The 22,408-nt window shown below is 39.1% G+C and overlaps 2 protein-coding genes across 2 annotated transcripts in view; one reads left to right on the forward strand and one right to left on the reverse strand.

The window, feature by feature from the left end:
• Nucleotides 1-867: 867 nt before the first annotated feature.
• Nucleotides 868-9,345, reverse strand: Smp_056500 (proteasome subunit beta 4 (T01 family)). The gene is made up of 5 exons (XM_018790470.1): nucleotides 9,136-9,345; nucleotides 8,979-9,097; nucleotides 8,798-8,940; nucleotides 7,954-8,122; nucleotides 868-1,032 (listed from the first exon to the last, which is right to left on the reverse strand). Exons 1-5 carry the CDS (start codon nucleotides 9,331-9,333, stop codon nucleotides 918-920), a joined length of 744 nt encoding a protein of 247 aa, XP_018646283.1. The 5' UTR covers nucleotides 9,334-9,345; the 3' UTR covers nucleotides 868-917.
• A 274-nt stretch (nucleotides 9,346-9,619) lies between these two features.
• Smp_152430 (hypothetical protein) overlaps nucleotides 9,620-22,408 on the forward strand; it is a gene marked incomplete at both ends in the record, with an annotated part of 42,580 nt that continues 29,791 nt past the window's right edge. Inside the window, 5 exons of the mRNA XM_018790471.1 lie at nucleotides 9,620-10,249; nucleotides 11,644-11,850; nucleotides 14,268-14,502; nucleotides 16,121-16,186; nucleotides 20,923-21,086. Of these exons, the coding sequence (XP_018646284.1) occupies nucleotides 9,620-10,249; nucleotides 11,644-11,850; nucleotides 14,268-14,502; nucleotides 16,121-16,186; nucleotides 20,923-21,086 (1,302 nt within the window). The remainder of the gene's footprint in view (nucleotides 10,250-11,643; nucleotides 11,851-14,267; nucleotides 14,503-16,120; nucleotides 16,187-20,922; nucleotides 21,087-22,408) is intronic.

Here is a 22,408-nt window from a genome sequence, read left to right on the forward strand (position 1 = left end):
AAGGAAGGGTGAGAAGTTTCTGCACGCAAAGTTGAGGCTTGAGTTCGTGGATTGCCAATGTCTCAGCAGTGCATAAAATATTGATTCGACCCCCTTTGATCAGGTTCCTTTGACTCAGCAGATTACTTTAAAAGAAGAGTCCTATATACCTCAATAATCTTTTCCCAATTTCTTCATCAAGTGGAAGCTGATTTATTCTCTCCCACAATAGTCTGTTAAAGATGTTATGCAGTCAACGGACATTTATTATGTTGTGTAGACGATTGTGGAGTTCAACCACGTCTGTTGTGAGATATCAACTCACTGAAGACAATTGGTGAACGGTCGCTCAACTTCGTGGATTGGTTGAAGTTAGACATTAACAGAGTTGGATACCGACCGGCTCAGTGGTTTAGTGGTTAAGCGGTCGCGCACGAAACTTATAGGTCCTGGGTTCGAAACTCACGAGGCGGGATCGTGGGTGCGCACTGCTGAGGAGTCTCACAATAGGACGAAATGGTCATCCAGTGATTCCAGGTTTTCCATGGTGGTCTAGCTTCAATTGAGTCATGATTTCAACTATATAAAATTACCAATTATTCATAAGTTAATACGTCGAACACTTAAAAATTCTTAACAACAATAATAAAATCAAATACAGGTTGATGTAAGTTCAGTCAGTCACAACGTAGAACTTTGTACGTACGTACGTACATCAGTTCGAGTTGTCATACCACATTAGCACATAGATGCAGTTGTCGATTCGAATCCCCGGCCACAGCCTAGTCTGGTTTAGATGATTTGATTGAGATGCTGCGGTGGGTTGTGCTCGAGTCGTGGCTTAATGACATCGATGTAAGTTATAAAACAAAAATAGTTTTCTTTTTTAACAAAAAAATTTATTTCCCATAAAAAGAAACTTTAAAACAAATTATCTCTTAATCATAGCCTTTTACATATTCAGCAATAGACCAATCACATTTTAAGCGTAATGGGCCATTTATTTGTATTCCTTCTTTATTTACGATAGCCATTTGATATGTATCGAATGCACTATTAATTTAAAGGAAAGAAATATAAAAAAATAATTAAACACTGACTGGAATGGTTAAATTATATATGTGAACAATATGAGACTTTCAATATAATATATAAAAAAGTATTATAAATATTATCAACTTCATGATCTAAGGAATCGAGCTTGATATGAGACATCAGTCAGTCTGTCAGTCACAGCGTAGAACTTCGTATGTACGTACATCAGTTCAAGTTGCCATACTAAATTAACACAGAGATACAGTTGTCGATTCAAATCCCATAGTGGTAGAAGTAGTAAGAGTATAAACAGTAATCTGAAAGATTAGGGTTTGAAGATGTTATTCAAGGAGTATAATCCAATGAAATAAATTTGGATAGAGAATAAGGATAGGGACATAAAGAATTCAGATTAGAATTTGGTAGAACACAAAGAGTGGATGCACCTTCGCCATTGCAAACGATTTTGAGCCATGTCATTCAAGGTTTCTAACCATCGATTGCTATCATCTCGTGAATCCCAACCAGGTAGTTTACACCTACCAACATGGCTCAGTCCACTTGTCAGTGACTTCATGGAATGATATGAAACATGGAGTTTCATGATTTAAATTCTAAGCGTGTATGCATTTTTGAGAATGAAAAAACAAACTTTCTAGCGATTCAATCTACTGCTTTAAATGGTATCACTTTATGATAAAATTTTTATGCCCACAAATGCTCTGGCACGGCTGAGTGGGAGAGTCATCTCTCTCGAAATGGTCTCACATGGACAAGCGTATATAGCCTCTACCAGGGAAGTCCTACTCACTGCCTTTTCGCACCACGGGTGTTGTTTAAGAAATTGAGAGGACGAAAAGCGAATGTTCGGCGTTTTAACCGGGTTGGTGGACACGGAAAGTCCACCTAGGGGAGTTGGAAAACCCTGATTTCAAACCAATGGTGCACATGGGCTCCAGTATCCTGAGAGAACAAATGGAGTATGAACCAATTGTTGGTCAGTCAGTCAATCAGCTACAACGTAGGATCAGGCACATATATGCATCGGTCCAAGTTGCCATACCTCGTTAGCACAACAAGATGAACACTGGATTCATAGTAGTTAATTTAGTGTTGGTAGTAGTATATAAATTATAGGTTGTATATAAGGATATAGTACAGGAAGGAAGAGAGATATGAAGCAATTTTAGTCTCAAGGTTTAAGGGAAGATAAAGAGTGTATACACCTACGCCATTGTGATCGATTCTGAGCCATGTCACACAGAGTCTCCAACCATTGGTTACGATAGTCACGCGGACCCCAACCAGGTAGTCTGCATCTGCCAACATGGCTCAGGCTAGAAGTTAGTGACTTCAAGCACTGATGCCATGTTTTGTTTGGTCGCCCCTAACTCTTTTCCAACCATCCCCTACACTAGTCAGCATAGCGCGTCGTGGTGATCGGTGTTCAGGCATACGTAACACATGGCCCAACCATCTCAGTTGATGAAGATTCATCACCTCATCAACTGATTTACCATCGTTCCCTAATACCCTGCGTCTAACCTCACTATTACTTACCCGGTTATCCCAGCAGATGCGAGCAATATTTCTAAGGCGTCTGTGGTCAAATACTAGTAACCTACGAGTATCTTCTACTCTTAATGGCCATGTTTCACAGCCGTAAAGTAGAACAGAGCGAACTGATGCGCAGTATACTCGTCCCTTAATTGATAGACGGATATCTCGTCTACGCCATAGGTGACGTAAGTTGGCAAAAGCCAAACGAGCTTTTTGAATCCGTGCTGAGATTTCGTCAGACACCAACCCATTAGGGCTGATCAGACTTCCAAGATAAGTGAAGTTGTCGACGCGTTCGACTACTTCACTCCCTATCCTTAGTTCGGGTGTTGACGCAGGCCAGTCCTGGAGTAACAATTTACATTTGGATGGGGAGAAACGCATCCCAAACATCCTGGCATTATTACTCAGTTCCAACAGAAGACTCTGAATTTTGCCAGCGCCTTCACCAAACAGGACTATGTCATCTGCGTATTCTAAGTCGCTTAGTGGTCCCCCTGGTAGGAGATCAATTCCTGAAAATTCAGTCGAAGAGAGTGTTATTTTCAGCAACAGGTCTATAATGAAGTTAAACAAAAACGGGGATAGTGGACAGCCTTGACGTACACCACTTGAGGTTGTAAAATCATATGACAGTTCGCCATAAGCTCTCACTCGACTAATAGTGTTCGAGTAAAGAGCCTTCACAAGGTTTATGTACTTCTCAGGTACACCTTTCAATGACAGACACTGCCACAGAACCTCTCGGTCTACAGAGTCAAATGCTGCTTTCAAGTCAAGAAAAACTATCATTGTCGGACGCCGATAAGCGTGTCTGTGCTCTAAAACTTGACGAATGGTGAATATGTGGTCGATACAGCCACGACCAGGTCTGAAGCCAGCCTGATTTTCTCGTGTTTGCAGTTCACGAGTCTTAGTTAGGCGCCCGATAATTATTGAGGCTAGTATTTTAGATGCTATGTTGGTCAGACTAGTCCCTCTATGGTTATCGCAGGATGATTTTGACCCCTTTTTATATATTGGGACAATCAGTGATTGTGACCAGTCGGATGGGATTACATCCGTCTCCCAGATTTTAGCCAGAATATTAGTCAACCTAATCGCTAAAATTGGACCACCATATATAAAGACCTCTGGGGCTAATCCATCAGGACCAGCTGCTCTTCCTCGTTTCAGATTAACTATAGCCTTTTGAACTTCAAGTAGGGTCGGAGGGCCTACTTCAATGTTCCATTCAGGTTTTCTAGGAATAGTGGGTAGTTGTGCAGTAGCCGAAGGCCAGCTAAACTGCTCCTTAAAGTGTTCCGCCCATCGTTCTAAACGTTTGGGTTGAGAGCAGATAAGGGTTCCGTCTTTTTCCGAGATTGTCTCACTTACACTTGACTTCTTAATTCCGGTTTCTTTTATTAGTCTGAATAGTTGCCTGGTGTTGCCTACAGCCGCTGCCTTTTCCATCTCTTTTGCTTTCGTTGCCCACCACTGCTCACGATCGTTCCTTAGACTTTTAGTTAACCTAGATCTAATTTCTTTACGCTCTTCGTCGTGTTCAGAGCCTGATGGGATGAGTTTACGCGAATCCATCAGTGAAATAGACTTAGAGGAAATCCACTGGTTTTTTGGAGCCCTATGGTTTAAATGACCAATAGATGTTACTGCTGTTTCCACAGTTGTTCGTATGTCTTTCCAAGCAGCATCTGGGTCAGTCTCGTTTACAGAACTGCCTAGATGTGAACTCAGTTGTTTCTGGAATTCGCATTTGGCTTTCTCGTCCTCCAGTTCAATCCTAATGGGTCTTCTTAGTGTACTTTTCCTGCGTCCATTGAGGCGCAGACAAATGCGCGCTCGTATTAAAGCGTGATCAGAGTCTAAACAAGTATTCCAATACGAGCGACAATCTTCTATTGAGCCTCTCCAACGATGACTGATGACAATATGGTCTATTTGAGTCCATCGTTGGTTTGGTGCAGGTGGCCACCATGTTAGACGATGTCTCTCCTTATGTTTAAAATTAGTGCTTGCTAAAAATAAACGATTGTCTGAGCATAGTTGCAACAGACGATCACCATTATCGGTTCGTTGAGCCGGAATACTAAAACACCCACCTAAATGTCTTTCTGTTTGATCTAAGCTGCCTACCTGGGCATTAAAGTCACCCGCTACGACTACTATGTCTGAGCGCTTAGCTTTCTGAAGAAGCTCAGAGAGTTTTCTGTAAAAGTCATCTTTTACTTCATCATGGCTGCAGTCAGTGGGAGCATAGGCAGAAACGACGAAAAGGCAACGACGTGTGTCCCTATCCTTCCGAGTTCTTACGGAGCCATTTAGCCGGACAGCACACAGGCGACTGTTAACGGGGATCCATTCTAATAGTGCCTGTTCTGCCTTTGTACTTAGTGCTATGCCTACACCTGCAAGTCCGCGAGAACTAGCCAACGGGTCGCCAGATACACGGAGGGTGTATTTCGTCGACTGTCCATTTTGGCGAGGTGAGGTCAAGTGAATGACCACACTGGGATCTTGTATGCGTGTTTCGGAGACACAGCATACATCAATGGTACGAGATTCTAGGGTTTTAGCTAAGGAGGCCTGTTGACCGATTTGGCATAGGGTACGTACGTTGAAGGCTCCAATGTGTAGTTTGGAGCGAGGTTTTAGTAGACCTGGGACAGCGTTTCGCACACTAGAATCGTTGGCCATGGTGACACTTGAGGAGGAAACCGAGAGGGGAAGTTTAGTGTTGAAAGTCAAGGTAGAAGGAATAGTAAGAATTGAAGAAGGAGATTGATTATGAATACAGTGGTCTTGAGTGTTGTTAGAGGTATGAGGGCAGTTATCACTTCCCGGTTACCCACACCGTGGAAGGGTTCTTCTAGAGGTACCTGAAAAGGAAATTAGGTTAGAAGTGGTCTTAATGACCTGAGAGCGTGACCACAGTGCCCAAGGGACAACTGTTTGAGGTCGGTCACACACGACCTTTTTGTGGGTAGTTTTTGTGTTAGCTCCGTTCTTCAAAAAAAAACCTTACCGCCGGAGACGGATATCCGTGGGATAAAGCGAGGTGTGCATTTTTAGGGTCGACCTTCCCCAACCACACCCCTCCTTGTGGGAAGGCAGCATCGCTGTTATGCTGGTTGTCTGAAGGAAACACCTTACTGCTGTCACACCTCTGTACAGTCAGCAGTACGACTTCGCCTTCGGACCTTGGGTTTGCTGCTTTTAGTCTCACCGCTCTTCAACCGACCTGTCTGGCATGGTAGGACCTCGAGGAAACGATTGTTCCAGCCAGCATAGCTCGATTGCTTCATCACGATAGGCAAGCCCGACCACCACGTCAAGGTAGCAGCAACGATCGGGAATTGTTGGTCACCGACTACCATAAGACTGCATCTCCTCACGATGCTCCACCGCCTTCTGGATCAGATCTTTATGTCAAAGGCTCCAGGTGTGGCCACCTAAGAAAACCACCTGGTTCGGTTTGGGCACCTGGGCAGTATCCCAGTCCTCATACAAATCAAATAAGATTTGTGTGGCGCATATATATCTGGTACCCCTTTGTACCAATATTTATGTGTTCAAATAAATAATAAATAATCAACACCTGAAAATCTGTACAACTAAATGAAAACAGAGTTATCTGTCTACTTGTATATTTAATAGAAAAAAACTAGAAAGATTTTTATCATTTACACCGAATATTATATCTCATACTTCTTTAAATTGATAAGGTTTATTCGTTGAAAAAACAGATAAACGAAATTGAACTCTGGTGAGATAAGGAGTTAATAAAAGAGTCGACCAATTTATTTAGAACTTTGACAGCTTGTACAATTGAACAAAACTACATCACTAGTTTTTATTCATAGAATTCAGTAATTTTGATGTTTAGATTCCCATTCTTTGAACTTTTAGTTCAGTTAATCAGTCATACACAACATAAAACCTGATATATATATATGGCCATCAGTTCAGATTGTAATACTACTGGTGGGAGTTAAAACAGTATCAGCAGAAATAGAAGAGATTAAGTATAATGATAGAAATAAGAAAGTCAAAAACTCAGTTTCTAATGGACGATAAAGAATGAATACGCCTGTGCTACTTTTAACGCTTCTGAGCCATGTCATCCAAAGTCTCACAAACTTGGTTACGATAATCAAGCGGACCCCAACCAAATAGTCCATACTAATCAACACAGCCATCAGTCCAATTGTTCATGACTTCATGGACTGGTCTCACTTTTAATTACTTATAGAAAAGTTAATTAATGTCCCAGTATTAATTCTACTGCTTTTTTAAGGGCAGGACAATCTTCAAATTGGCAGACTGTTTATTTGCTTATTGAAAACACTGATATATTGGTACAAATAAACACCAAAATAAAGTATGTACTGTGCAAATAAGAAAATGAGATTGTGAAGAGCTAAAGGAAAGAGGCTGAGCAAAATTAAAAAACAATAAATGAATAAAAATAATTGAATGAGTCTAAAAGGAAATGAAAGAAGTAGTTCAGTTAAGAAAAATGCAACCCAAGAGAATCCTTTTAGTGAAAAGGTTCTGATTTATGAAAACAGTAAGGAAACTTACAACATGGTCGGCTTCTACTCTGAGCCATATCTGATATTATCTCAAGGCACTGAGTTGAGCCATTCCTCGGACCACAAACAAAGTTATGAAGGTTCGACAGATGTCAGTTCTGTACAAAGTTCTATTATGCTATGGCACTATGTCATAAACTGATTACCTTTCAATCTTTCTCACTAGTCCCAACATTGGCAAATAATGCTCCATGTGAAATTCATTGGGGCGACATTCGTAGTACACGTCCAGGTCACCGAAGCCTCTCTTTCAAGACGGTAACATTAATTGAACCACCGTCAATGTGTCTGGACACGAGCTGCAATACCTCCGCATTACTAACATGATGTTTCTACTGAATGTCAGCAATTCAATGAAGACTAGAATTTTTCAGCATCATAAATACTGTTACTGGCTCTACTATTCTGGGATTTGCCCTGAAAATTTCATCTTCCTTGTGCTAATAGAGTGTGGAAACTTGACTTAATGTACAGGTGCCAGATTCTATATAAAGGAAAACTGATTGACTAAGGGTGAGTGTGAGTACAACCCTTATCACTCTTGTAAAAACAATTCTTGGAGTCTAATCAGTTAAGTATGTTTATCGATACCCTAGTAAATACTCAATCGAAAGTGTAGTTTTTGTCATAATGTTAAGAACATGTGAATTGGTGGTTGGTTGGGAATTAGCTTCTAGCCACCATTTTGCAAATTCGAAATTGCCTGCGTACTAAATAATACATTTATAAAATAGATTTGCCTTAAATGAAATTGAAATAATCTGAAAAAACGTGAGGTATTTACCGACAATCTCGAAAGTATAATTGCTTCATTGCACTTGTCATTGTAGAGATAGCATCTTCTTCCGTTATATTGTTTGGATCTCCCCCTGCTTTTATTTCCAAACATTCTCTTAGAATAGGCATTGCAAGGTATGCACCGAAGCCGGTCGCAACATAATTTTCAGTGAATGCTACAAAGATGGTAAAGGTTTGAAAGTTGTGACATGTTAAGTATTCAAGAGTACATAGACAATATTCGTTCTGTATATGTACAAAAAATCTGGGAACACGTACAAGAAGACACCTGCATGGACGCTACTTGTGAGGCATTCAGACAACTATTAGGAGGCTAGTTTGCCATGCATTGGGTTGTTTTACTCCACAGACTGGAGCATTGAAGACATACTTTACCACAAAACAATAGTGTTATTAGGTGTGCATGATAACACTACAAGGCTGCCTAGGACATAAAACATTGTGCACTACTCAAGACTTAAAGCTGACTAAGCGCATAGTTCAAGGGGTATTTTAGTGACAACTGGCTTACTCGAAAATCACTTAAAAAATATGGCCTCGCTAAAGGGTGAAGTACAATGTTTTTAAGATAATTCTATGCTAACCTCTCATTGACTGAACGGAGGGAAAGCACGATATGTTGGATGTCCTAAGACGATGCCCTACTAGTTTTACACTTCTGACCAAATTGTAGTACAGTCGACCTTATTTACTGTGGCAGGTTGGTGAATGTGATGTCGCATTCATTGTTGGAACAGGCAAGATAGATAGGGTGTTGGAGTGCAAAATACACTTCCGCATTACCCAAATAGTTCGAAATTAGATTTATGTTTATATGGAACGTGACTTACAAACACCAAGCATACTACAATACCCAATGAAGGGCTCTCCATTTGCTTCCAAACCTCCGACTAAACAGGTGTTCCACAGTGGTTGCAAACGACTTCGACGGTTATATAGAACACGTGTAATCCAGCTGTGGAGAGCATGAGGGCTAAAAGTAGAAATAATCAAAAAAGCTAAGATACACACCTTAGCCTAAAGCCGTCGGAAAGGAGACTGTCTTGATGTGTCAGCTCTTCAATGTGATGTTTGAGAAATTGAAAGTCTGCCACATCACCACTGCAGCACATAACTGTGCTCTGATTTACCTATTGAAGTTAGTTTCGGAGAAAAACACCTTTTTTACCTTAAACATGCGTTCGAAATCCATATATTTGGCTAGGGAGCCATATGAAACTAACATATCGGCAGCTAGAACAACCCCATTTCTGTATTTAATTCCAATAACAGATGTCCCTGTGCATATTGGGGTCATAGTATGTTGTTTATAATCCCCGTGTACATCTGTAGAACTCTTAGGGAATTTGACCTGTAAGGAATCCATACACTAAGTAACGTTGCGTGATTATCTGAATACACCGCGAGGAAACATATCTTATTAATTTATCATTTAACCGGAGGCGACAGAATTTTACCCTAAGGTTTCAGTATAATTGAAGTTTTTAGAGTAAAAAAGCATTTTAAACAACATAAGTTTTAGTGGTAGAGAGCGCGTATGAAATTTTAGGTTGTGTGCAATTTTGAACAGACGTTTTTCGGGCCTGCTCTTCACGTTGATGTTTTAGTGGTCATACTGCTGGCATGGATGGGATTTCTAATTTATAAACTGCATGGAGCCTAATAATATAAATGTGAAACCTGAACCATTGTTTAGTAATCTGTCCACTGGAGTGGTATATCCTCTTTCCATTCACGATCCCGGTAATAATCAGTTGAGTCCTTCATGTACTGTTCTCCAAGATGATTCCTTTACAAACTCAAACTCGATTCGTAAACTTTCAGTCGGTTTTGCGCTTAATGATTCCGATAAATTGGATACTTCGACAACAGTATGCTTGTCATCCCAAACAAAAGCTGAATTTTATCCAGAATCAGATAAAAGCAATCACAATTCATTTTCTAGTTCTACGGACTCAAATACAAAGCCTTTATCTGTCCATTGTGCAGAGGACTCATCAAATGTTTTTTCCGCACAGTCATCGCTACCCTCCCTCAGTTCAGAATTTCAGGTCCCGAATCTCCCAAACGAATGCTCACATAAACTCCCTGTACACGCAGCTGCCAAGCCTAGTGAAGCGTTGTTTGTTCGGGCCTTAATTGGACGTTGCAAACGCATAGCTCCCTTGTGGTTTCGGGGTGTTTCATCAATGCGTGAACGCAATCGGGAAGAAAACCGTCGTATGGCATGTAACAGTGGCCAGAGCCAAAGTGATTGGAGTCTCATAGCATTAAAGATCGGAGTGAGTGTTTGCTATTTGTACATGTAGATGCTTTTTTATCAACAGGTGATATGTGAGGTTCACTTACGTATTGTTTCTGAAATTATCAACAGCTGTCTTCATATCTTTATCGTTACATGTTTAGGGGGTTCTTTTTTATATTGTAGTCTACTTTTACTGCTGGGTTTAATTTCTATAAATTTTTGTATCATTCTTAGGTGTCTCACAACCTAAGGAATCTGGTTTTTGCTTCTTGGGCGGGATTTGTTAATGACCTCAGTGCTGACTCTAAAATTTGCTACTATTTTGAAGTTACACTGAATCCTGTCATTACTAGATTTTGCGACCTATAATTTGTCCGTGATTAAGAAAGCTGGTCTATAAATACGGGCTCCAATTAATGAATACAACTTAACCATGTCGATGGATAGTATTGTATTTATTTTTATTAAGCTATTATCACTTTTTGCAGTCAGTAGTTATTACCCAGTACGTTATCATTGAATAAAGCTGATGAATCCCGTTGATGAGGAAAATTTGGCTTCATAATACACTAGACATTTATCGAAGACCTAATGATGCCTATGTATAACTCTACAATGTGCTATGTGATCAATTGTTCTATAGTAAACCAAAACTTATGAAAACAGAGTTCTGATTGTTTCATTGAATAGTGGGTCAAAAGTTTGTCTTAAATATCTATAAACAAAGGACTTTTTCTGGGTTGACTAGGTCATTCATGTACTATTTGAATAATAACTTGGTAGTTAGTCGTATGGAAACGAACAATGCAGGGCCAGACTCAGGAATTTAATACCCGGAGAAAAGATATTTAGAAAATGACGTAAATGATGGTTAGGGAACATAACTATCATGAGCAAAGTGGAGCATTGTTTTAGCCTCTGCACCTGTGAGTATATTATGTAAGCAACGCTGAATTAATAATACGTCATCATTGATGATTTTGACATGATTTTCAAAATCAGTCATAGCTACTCAGATAACGCATTGGTTTCTTCCGTTCAAACCATCCGTATAAATACTAATAGCCAGTTTGGAACATAACACTAAAGATTTAAGAAAGTCTTTATTTGGTTAATTTTTTTGGCGCATTCCTGTTACTCGGGCAGTGATAATAACTCAGTGGTTTGCTACTATGTCTTATATGGTCGGTAATCGTCCATCCTACTACTATCTAACTGACCTGTCTGGTTTGATAGGGTCATGAAAAATAATTTTTCCAGTCAATAACTCGGTCTGGTCGGGACGATAGCTAAGTTCAAGCACTATGTCGTAGCAACATTTGCATTCAGAAAAGGACAATATTTGATATAATGGATTTGTTTTTCATTGATCACTGGGAGAATATTCGAAACATAAGGTTTAACTTTCTTAATTACATGCTTTTTTTTAAGGAAATGAATGCTGGAAGTGAAACTGATGCTGTATCAAATTTACTCAAGAAGTTATATAAAGAGTTGCCCAGTGACTCAGTATTTTGGTTTCTCAAATGCTGGCTTGGAAGTGAGGATACTTTAAATGATCCTCATTCTTGTGTTATAAGTCGTGGTGATGCTAAAGGTCGTATGCGACGCATTGATGGTGGCAAAGGTTCTGATAAGGTAAGTTATATATTTTTTAAACGTCAAATTGTACGTGGATAGTGTCTTAGTGGCTAAGGTATTTGACTTTCAGTCACTAAGTCTCGAATTCGAACCCCGCTCCACTTCAGTTTGCCCAACTGGGTAGTAGTATCTTTCACACAGTGTGACTATCTAAGTACCACGAAAGTGGGTAGTTTATTAATTATTTAAAGTCTATACTCACCAGTTCTAACTCGGTTTCCGCTGTTTACACAGATGATTTTATTTATGCGTTTTATTTTTTACATAATTGTAGGATTTGATTCAACTTTATCTAATGATTATCCCAGGGGTGTTGGCCGAGTAATTTTATAGCATAACATAACCACCAGACAAGTGTTTCTTCCCGGTATAGAAATTCTCAGTAGTGCAAATCCATGAGACTGGCATCGGAAACCAAACTCAAGACTTCAGGTCTCGTGCGCGAACGCTTAACCTTTAGACCACTGAGCCGGTATTCGATCCTGTACAAGTATAAATTTAATCTGTCCACGATGTTGCGCCACTATCTTCCATTGGCTTCCGTGGGCACCCTTCTCAAACTCCACTAGAAATTCAAAATTTCCTCTCGAAGATGGTTGCTGGTGAGCACATGATCATCAGTGTGGGATCTTATTCTAAGAGGAAACTCATCTGGTGCTTCCAGGTTTCTAATGGCTTGGTAATCTAGATAAATTAGCAATTTAAATTAAATTCAGCTATCTGCACAACCCCCGTATATATATTATTTATGTTGAAAACGGGTTGGTATCGATTATTTTTCGTAGTAAAATTCTATTATCAAGTTCACTTCTCAAAATTCCATGGTAGTTAAGTGTCTTGTATTTGTGATGTGCACTTTTTGGTTAGTACACTGAAGAATAAGATGATAATGAAGAGTTATTTATTTTCAGAGTGGGGGTTTGTAGTAAGGTTAAGCGTCCGCGCGCGAGACCGAAGGCTCAGGGTTGTAGTTCCGCGTGCGGGATAGTGGATACTCACCGCTAAGGAGCCCTATAATATCACGAAACGGCTATCCAGTGCTTCCAGGGTTTCCATAGTGGTCTAGTTTTAATCGACTAATGAATTCAACCACTAAGTTATTTATTAATTAATTTATTTATTTAAACACTGACATTGGTACAAAGAGACACCAAAATACATATGCGCTACACAAAATTTGTGTGAGGCCTGGAATACTGCCTGGACACCCAAACCAAAGCAGGTTGTTTTCTTAGAGAGCTACTCCCCGAGCCTTTGACCTAGACGTGTAATCCACAAGACAGAGGAGCAACTTTAAGAGATGCGGATCCATGGTAGCTGCTGAACAAGAATAGGTTCATACACCATTTGTTCTCCCAGAATCTTGGAGCTCATGTGAACCATTGGTTTGGAATCAGGGTTTTCTAACTTCCATAGGTAGATCCTCCGTACCCACTAACATAGTTTAGTCGTCGAACATTCTCTTTTTGCCTTTACATGCCTAAATCCCTGGTACGGCTGATGGTGGGTAGAGTCCGCTCTCCCTCTCGAAATGCTCTCACATGACCACGCGGATATAGCCTCTGCCAGGAAAGTTCTACTCACTGCCTTCTCGTGGCGGGGGTGTTGTTTATGAAATTGAGAGGACGAAAAGTGAATGTCCGACGCTTCAATCGGGTTGGTGGATACGGAAAATCTACCTCAGGGAGTTGGAAAACCCTGATTCCAAACCAATGGTGCCCATGGGATCCAGTATCCTGAGGGGACAAATGACGTATGAACCGATTGTTGGTCACCGGCTACCATGGGATTGCATCTCCTTACGATGCTCCACTGTCTTGTTGATCAAACCTTTAGGTCAAAGGCTCGGGGAGTGGATCCCTAAGAAAATCATCTGCTTTGGTTTTGGCACCCAGAGACTATCACAGCCCTCCCACAAATCAATTGTAGCTGCTACTGGCCTCATTGTTATTGTGTGGCGTACATGTATTTGGTGACCCTTTGTACCAATGTTTGTGTTCAAATAAATAAGCTAGGAGCAAATTAAGTTGTCCAGAACAACAGTTAAAACTATAGGTTCAAAGTATCGAGTTTCAAAAAAAGCTCAACAACACCAAAACAATTCACGTGAAATAAGATTTTTCTTCATCTTTTTAAAGCTATTTATTGTATTTGTAAAATTTCATATCAAACAACACGAAATCGTGTTTAATATCTGAACGTGATCAATCAATCCTTTTGTACATAGTTGTCGTGTGACCTTATTTATGTTCAATGACCTTTAATCTTGATTGTTTTTGTAAAGAAGATGAAAGTAAAGACCGGTAAAGGTAACGTCGATGTTTTTTAATTTCAGTTCTAAAGATTCTTTTTCATTTGTTACTAATTTGTGTTGTTTATCTATGAACGTCAACAGATTGTATTTCTATTATCAGGTTTGGAGATTAGATACAATCGTCGGTATGCTTTATCATGGTTTACCAATGTCAAGTACCGATACCAACATCATGGTGCATACTTGTGATCATGAATTATGCGTTCGACCACAGCATATTCGATTCAGAGCTAGTTCTGTTGCGCTTGTTGTGGTTTTAAAAGCATTGGCTCAAGCAGGTTACACCATTATTCCACCGTCAATTGCTGCCAATTCTGAAGGAATTGCTCCTAACGGTTAGTAGTTCTGTGTTTATTTACAGTTTATATTTATAGTTTACTGATTATCAGGTATTAGAAATAATTTTTACTAGATCTTGTTGTATTTGGGTTCAAGATGTATAGTCTGATTATCTCACTTTTCCAATGGATTATATTTTGCAATACGGTTTTCGTACATGATCCCGTAACAGGAAAATCAGTGGTTTACCGGTTGGTAGAGTACTCGGGTTTCACACGCCTTGGTTTAGGCAGCTGAGTAATATCTGTTTCAACATAATGGGGCTCAAAGCTCAGAATATAAGCCTGTACATTTATTTATTTATTTATTTATTTATTTATATAAACACATAAATATTGGTACAAGGAAGCACCAGATACATATGCGCCACACAAATCTCATTCGATTTGTGTGAGGGATGTGATACTGCTCAGGTGCCCAGAACGAAGCAGGTGGTTTGCTTAGGGGGCCACACCTAAAGCCTTTGACCTAAAGTTCTGATCCACAAGACAGTGGAGCATCGTGAGGAGATGCAGTCCCATGATAGCCAGTGACGAACCATTGATTCATACTCCATTTGTTCCCTCAGGATACTGGAGTCCATGTGCACCATTGGTTTGGAATCAGGGTTTCCCAACTCCCCTAAGTGGACTCGCCATGTCGAGTTGGTCTTATGATACAACCGTAGGTACACGCCCTTGCGGGTAAACAAATGTCTAGTGCACTTCGTTTTTCAATATCTTTTTAAAACTGAAGTCTCTATATGATAAAAGCTACGTTGTAACTTGATAATTTGTTTAACAATACTATAACTTATAACTTATCTTCTTTGTGGTTACTTATATGTGGTTTCGGTTTCGAATGCATTGCTTTTCGTTGTTTAAAGTCTTCCACATTATCACTGGCACTACGATGGTTATTCCAACTCTTCTTCTTCTTCTCCACATTCATCTTGTTTAATTTTATCTTATCGTGCTGATATGGTACTAGAACTTGGGATGATGCCTATTTATTTCAAGCTCTACGTTGATTATAATTGACTTACTAAAGCAGAACTGTATATACACTATTTATTAATATTCGACATGAGCTATTTGCCTGGTATATACTTCCACATTATTCAGAATTTCAGCTATGTATCCATATTTTTTCACTATTAATGATCAGGTTGAGATGTTAATTGGTTGGAGGAAATCTGTAGAAAATCCTGGGTTTTAGTTTCGTGCTAGTTGACACTTTTCAGCAATTTCTACTTGCCATATCAAGGTAATCGATGCTTTATGTAGAATTTGAACCCACCTAACCTTTCTTCGCAATCAGAGACGCTACCACCAAGCTATTCAGGCTACAAATGGCCTCCTAGGTTCAAGGTTTCCTACCAGCTACGTCCAACCGGCTAACGTCTTAATATAGTCTACACACGATCGAGTCACTTGGACCTAGTAGCCACACAACAGCTTGATTGGTAGAATTCATTCAGCACTAAGAAGGACTCAACAAACATGACATGAGTCATTATTCAGTAATTAATCAATTGTAAATGATCAAGTATCTGTTATACAGTCTGTTTTATAATAATTTCTTGTCCTATCCCACTTTTTATGTATTCCAACTTTTGTTTTAAATTTAATGTAGTACCGGATGAATATGTGGATGTATTTGGACCTTTTTCCATAGAACAACTTCAACAATATAGAAGTGGTGAGTTTTTTGCTATTTTTTTTGGTTATTTGTTCTTATATTATCAAAAAAGTATACAATGAAGACATTTTAATCGGCTTAAGGTGTATTTCGTAGAGTATCATAGATAACTCTTAGTGGTTTGAAAAACGACGAAAGTCGAGATCGGATTTCACGAAGTTTAAATAAAAGGGCTGGTGATACTACCTAGTCTCCCAAGCAAAACTAGGTAAAGCTCAAACTTGGAATTTAGTGCCTGAGAGTCGAGCCTCTTAACCACTAAGCTACTGCTTCACGTTGCTCACCAAGATAACAAATGATAAATAAGTAAGTAAAATTGAAAAATTGTGGGCCTATTTGATTCATATTCAATGTGTTCAAATGATGTTATACTGGTTACAAGACCCAAATGTTGTTTCTTCAAGGTTACTGAAAGTGGCCTCTTCACAGTTTACATATATTCTTCTGAACAAATTTGAGGTACGACAGTTCTTCAAATCATTGATCTGATTTTGTATTTCTTTATTTATTTATTTAAACACAAAAATATTGGTACAAAGGGGAACCAGATATATATGCGCTACACAAATCTCATTTGATTTGTGTGAGGGCTGAGATACTGCTCAGGTGCCCAAACTGAAGCAGGAGGTTTTCTTAGGGGGCCACAACCGGAGCCTTTGATCTAAAGGTCTACTCCACAAGGCAGTGGAGCATCGTGAGGAGATGCAGTCTCATGGTAGTCGGTGACCAACAATTGGTTCATACGCCATTTGTTCCCTCAGGATACTGGAGCCCATGTGCACTATTGGTTTGGAATCAGGGTTTTCCAACTCCCCGAGGTAGAATCTCTGTGTCCACCAACCCGGTTAAAGCGCTGAACATTCGCTTTTCGCCCTCTCAATTTCATAAACACCCCTGCCGCGAGAAGGCAGTGAGTGGGACTTCCCTGGCAGAGGCTATAAACGCGTGGCCATATGAGAGCATTTGGAGAGGGAGAGCGGACTCTCCCCACTGAGATGTACTCATTTTTTAACAGTTCACTAAATCTCAAACTTTTTGCATTATTTCCCATTTCCTATTCAATAATCCTATATTATTGATTGTTCCTAATGTATCCATTCATGTAGGACGAGGTTAGACATTTCCTGATCGAATTTGATGATCTTTCCCTATATATATTTTTACCGAAAATAATTGTAGAAAATTTTCCACAAATGATTCATCTATGATTACACAGAATTAACATAACGATTGGAAGAGATTCTTTAATTTGACCATAACAATACATATCTCCTCATGATTGTAGTTTACTCAAGAAATTCTCTTTGTTTCGTTGTTGACAAAAGTTGTTGCCCTGGTATTGCCAAGAGTGGGGAGAGTCCGCTCTCCCTCTCCAAATGCTCTCATATGGCCACGCGTTTATAGCCTCTGCCAGGGAAGTCCCACTCACTGCCTTCTCGCGGCAGGGGTGTTTATGAAATTGAGAGGGCGAAAAGCGAATGTTCAGCGCTTTAACCGGGTTGGTGGACACAGAGATTCTACCTCGGGGAGTTGGAAAACCCTGATTCCAAACCAATAGTGCACATGGGCTCCAGTATCCTGAGGGAACAAATGGCGTATGAACCAATTGTTGGTCACCGACTACCATGAGACTGCATCTCCTCACGATGCTCCACTGCCTTGTGGAGTAGACCTTTAGATCAAAGGCTCCGGGTGTGGCCCCCTAAGAAAACCTCCTGCTTCAGTTTGGGCACCTGAGCAGTATCTCAGCCCTCACACAAATCAAGTGAGATTTGTGTGGCGCATATGTATCTAGTGCCCCCTTGTACCAATATTTATGTGTTTAAATAAATAAAATAAATGTGTGTATGTGTATTTTTAGGTAGCCCTCTTTTTCTAAGTATCTATTTGAACTTGGACTGTCTCTGAAATGGTGTAATAAGAACAAGACAAAACGTCAAGTATTATGTATATATATGTCGATGGTTAAAACCATGGATTGTTTACATAGATATGTCCTGCTTTTAGGAGGTGTGACAAGGAAACCCATATCCTGTGTGTGTGTGTGTATGTGTTCGCTTATGTTACATAAGTGATTTTCATGATTTTTGTGTATAGAGTTGGCTGCAATCAGTTGTTTTTCTCTCATGTCAATGGATCATACTGTTACATCTTTCTGATAAGATGTTGAGTTTGACTATTTGATCTTTATGGTAAGGTCATATTTGAATGGGATATTACTAGTTATCTCTCAAATTGTCAAATAAATGAAATTGGAAACGGATAATTATTATTTGTATCTTTTCATCTGTGTATTTATGTATGTATGTATGTGTGTGTGTGTGTGTGTGGAGAGAGAGCGATTTCTAGACACCGTCTCCCCCCAATCCAGTCAATTTCTCTTTTTTCCAGAATAGTACTTCAATTACTTATTCAGCTACATTTTGCCCTATTTATTTTTAACTGTTTGTCATAATTCTTAAATAAATAAATATTTATTTATTTTGGTTATATGCATATATACCATGACTGAATGATAGTCATGTCTAACTTCTCAGATTTCCATTACTTTCTGACACACAACTCTCTTTAGTTCGGTCACTGATGATGATGGTATGTATGAAATAAGAAAGAAGGTTGTCTACATTTTGGACAAGACAAGTGTAATGTAACAAGTTTTATTGTGTTTTCTTTCAACATAAAATGAATAAATCCTTCTTCTATGTCTAAGATTTCCATCCATTGTAAGTGACTATTAATGTACACTGAATAAAATAAGATTGAAAAATAGATAATTTTCATAGTTGAAAGCGTGAGTCAATTGAAGCTAGACCACCAAGGGAGAACCTGGAAGCACTGAACGGCCGTTTCGTCCTATTGTGGGACTCCTCAGCGGTGCGCATCCACGACCTCGCCTCGCGAGATTCAAACCCAGGATCTATCAGTCTCGCGCCAAGGAAACTTAACCGATTGACCACTGAGCCGGCATCCGATGGTGTTTATGTCTAACTCCAAATAGATAATTTACAATAAAGTTTTCAAACGAAATAGCAAATTACACGGAATAAAACATGAAAATGACATTACTTGTGAACTGATCTAGGTTAATTATTCATTTAAAGTCTAAATGTACTGAATGGCTACTTCGCCTCAGTGTTGGACTCCTCAGAAATGCGCATTCAAGGCTCTCAACTGGAAATTAAAGTTAATCTATTGACTGTTGGTTATAACCGTGTCAATTCTGGTGTAGCCTATGCCACTTACCTAGTTGGGGTCTGCATGATTATCATGTTATTGATGGTTAAAGGAGTTATATGGTGATGTGTTAATGGTCTTGTTTCTTATTTCACCTGAAATCTTAAGTTTCCTTCTTTCTGAATAGATTTTTTATACCTTTGTTGATACAATTGCTTATATCGGCCCTTTTGTTAGTCATCTTAACAATGTCATCGCGCTGTCCTGCTGATCTAGTATGACAATTTAGACCACTGTATATGTGTACCAGGTCCTTCTTTAGAAAGGATTCATTGTATTTACATTTACTAAATGGAAACTATCGACAAAGTTGAATTCTAATGGCCCTATCAGCCTAACAGCGTGATCACAAAGCCAAAGGATACCTTCTGAGGCCCCATAACCCACATTCATTATAACGGTGATTATTTTCTCTGTGTTGGTTTCAGTATGGAAAATCCATGGCATCAAAAGTGGTACTATTTTATAAGGCTACTTTGCTTATAAAAGAGCGTCTTTGCTAAGATATTTAACGTTGTAAAGTTTTTTCACACCCATGACTTATTATTTTTAATCATAGCGCAATGCAGCCCATCTTCCTAAGATATTAGGATCCTATGAAACAAGTTTTCCAGCTAATATAATTCTATTGAATCTTCATTGTAGTATCCATCAACTAAAGTCAAGTCGTTGTATTTACTTGTGTTGCTGTCCTGAGTTGCGTAGCTAGAGACGAGTCGCAAAATCTCCTTTGTGTTGAATATAATAACTACTTCACTTAACATGGAAGTCAGAACAGCCTTAGTAATTTGGTATGTAACAAAATTTAGTCACGGATTCAGAAGTCCCGACTTATGTTTACTAATTTGTGTCACTTGTAGCATAGACAAGATATCCATCTACAAACCGAAAGGCGAACCTATTGTGCAACAGTCCACCCTGTACCCTGTTCTACTTTGTGGTTGTGAAACGTGAAAGGTCTTTGACCATAAAGCATTACTTGCGTATCGTTGAGTGAATGAGTGGGGAATATTGACCTTAGGCATAGAGTACTAAGCAAAGGTGGCACTTTCTTTGATGTGTTAGTGAATTTTCATCGACTAAAGTGGTTATAACCAATGTTATGGTTGCCTAACAATACCTACCTTGACGCACGATGCCTACTAGCTGAGTCATATGTTGGAAAAATTTAAGATCAGCCAAGTGGAAATATAACCTCATTCCATGAAGTCATTAATCATTGATGTGATACATGTTGATAGGTACAGAGTACCTGTTTCATTTCTGAGTAATAACTGCGATCAGTGGTTGCTGGTCTATTGTGTGACATGGATGAAAATCGACTGCAATGGCGTAAATTCATCTACTCATTATTATCCACTAGATCTTGAAAACACGAAGCGATGAATATTTTTCTCAGGTTCTACGTTGTTTATGACTGAATGACTAACAATAATTTAATGCGAATTTTATCTGTTTCCTTTTTCCTGACTATTATTAGCTTTCTTTTCTTTTTTCTTCAGAAAACTTAAATCCTGCCAATGAGTCTATATCTAAGCTTACATTAAGTGCATCAGATCGTGATTTAATCGATCTGGTTCCAGTTATTAAAGATGCTTTACAGAAATCCGAAACTTCTATGACAATAACAACGGGATCGATGAATTTGAACCGCGCCAATTCATTTGTAAGCATTCATTTATTTAATTCGTTATGACTACCAGCACTCAGTGGTATATATGTTATTCATCACTATTTTCTGTAATGTAAAGTAGAAGGATTTTGAAATACGATGAACATATTCCTCATATTAATATAGACTACCTCGTCTAAGTCGGTTAGCACGAAAACAGAAATAACCAGACTCCTTTCTAGTCGGATTTCTTCAGCGAAAAGCATGTTGATTGGCCTTGAACCCCACACACACATCTTAATAGTGTAATAAGTTCCGACTAGCATGAAGTACAGCTTCTATTAAGTTTTGGGATAGTTTATGGTAAATTCTATTTGTAAAAGGTTGTAAGATCATTTCAATATGAAGACGGGATATGTGCAAACCAGATAGACTGGACAGCCGATACACTACACTTTAACGATAGTCTACCACTCAAAGGATGATAGAGAAGTCAGACAAAGGTTTGATGTCCGAAGAAGTCAAAATTTCCATCATACGTCTCTGTTTATGTCGCGATAGTTATGACTTTGATAGAATCTGTGATCTAAAAGCCAGAACAACCTATTAGATAACAGCCAAGGCTAATAGGATAAGTTGAAAAAACGTTCCAACTGACTTCCGTATGCTTCAGAGTTACCGTTTATTGATCAAAATGAAATAGGCTACATAATTTCAGGTCTTCCTAGCAAATCCAGAGCTATCTGTCGATTGCTTCTAACCATCTAAACATCAAGAAATATTGCACTCAATGCCAAACCACCTAGACTATTAACACAGAGCAGTAATAAATAAGCGTAGAATTTAGCGATCGTTCACTGTAATTAATGTTACTAAACAAAACACCTAAACCCTGTGGCCATCTCCATGACACCCTCTATCGCCTATTTTGTTACGGGATACATTACAAAGGATTAAACACTAATCAGTTATACAGAAAATCCCCAATATAGTCTAATCAATACACTGTAAGGGTTCATAATTCTCTTTATTTTAATGATTTCTCTGCTGAGTTTGTATCTCAGTAGATGTCAAAGTAATTTCGAGTGCTGTTAGAGGTATGAGGGCTGTTGTTGCTTACAGACTGCTTGCATCATGGAAGGATTCTTCCTCTTGTAATACCTGGAAAGGATAATGGGTTACAAGTGGTCTTGACGACCTAGGAGCGTAGTCACAAAACCCAAGAGACAACTATTTAAGGCTGGTCACATATGTGAGTATTGTCAAATATGTAAGTGTCGTACATCAAAAGTCCTTACAATGGGAGACGAAAATCCGTGAAGTAAGATGTGGCGTGTTTTTTTAGTGCGGACCTTTTCAACTCTTCCCTTACGCGT

This window comes from Schistosoma mansoni, assembly GCF_000237925.1.
Source record: "Schistosoma mansoni, WGS project CABG00000000 data, supercontig 0097, strain Puerto Rico, whole genome shotgun sequence".
In the NCBI taxonomy this organism is placed as follows: Eukaryota; Metazoa; Platyhelminthes; class Trematoda; order Strigeidida; family Schistosomatidae; genus Schistosoma; species Schistosoma mansoni.

Excerpts from the sequence above, each read along its gene's own strand:
- Smp_056500 (XM_018790470.1), bottom strand. The coding sequence starts at position 9,333 with ATGGATTCCTTACAGGTCAAATTCCCTAAGAGTTCTACAGATGTACAC. Across the intron at positions 9,098-9,135 it reads ATTTCGAACGCATGTTTAAG|GTAAATCAGAGCACAGTTAT; the intron begins GTAAAAAAGGTG and ends TAACTTCAATAG. Across the intron at positions 8,941-8,978 it reads TCCGACGGCTTTAGGCTAAG|CCCTCATGCTCTCCACAGCT; the intron begins GTGTGTATCTTA and ends TTCTACTTTTAG.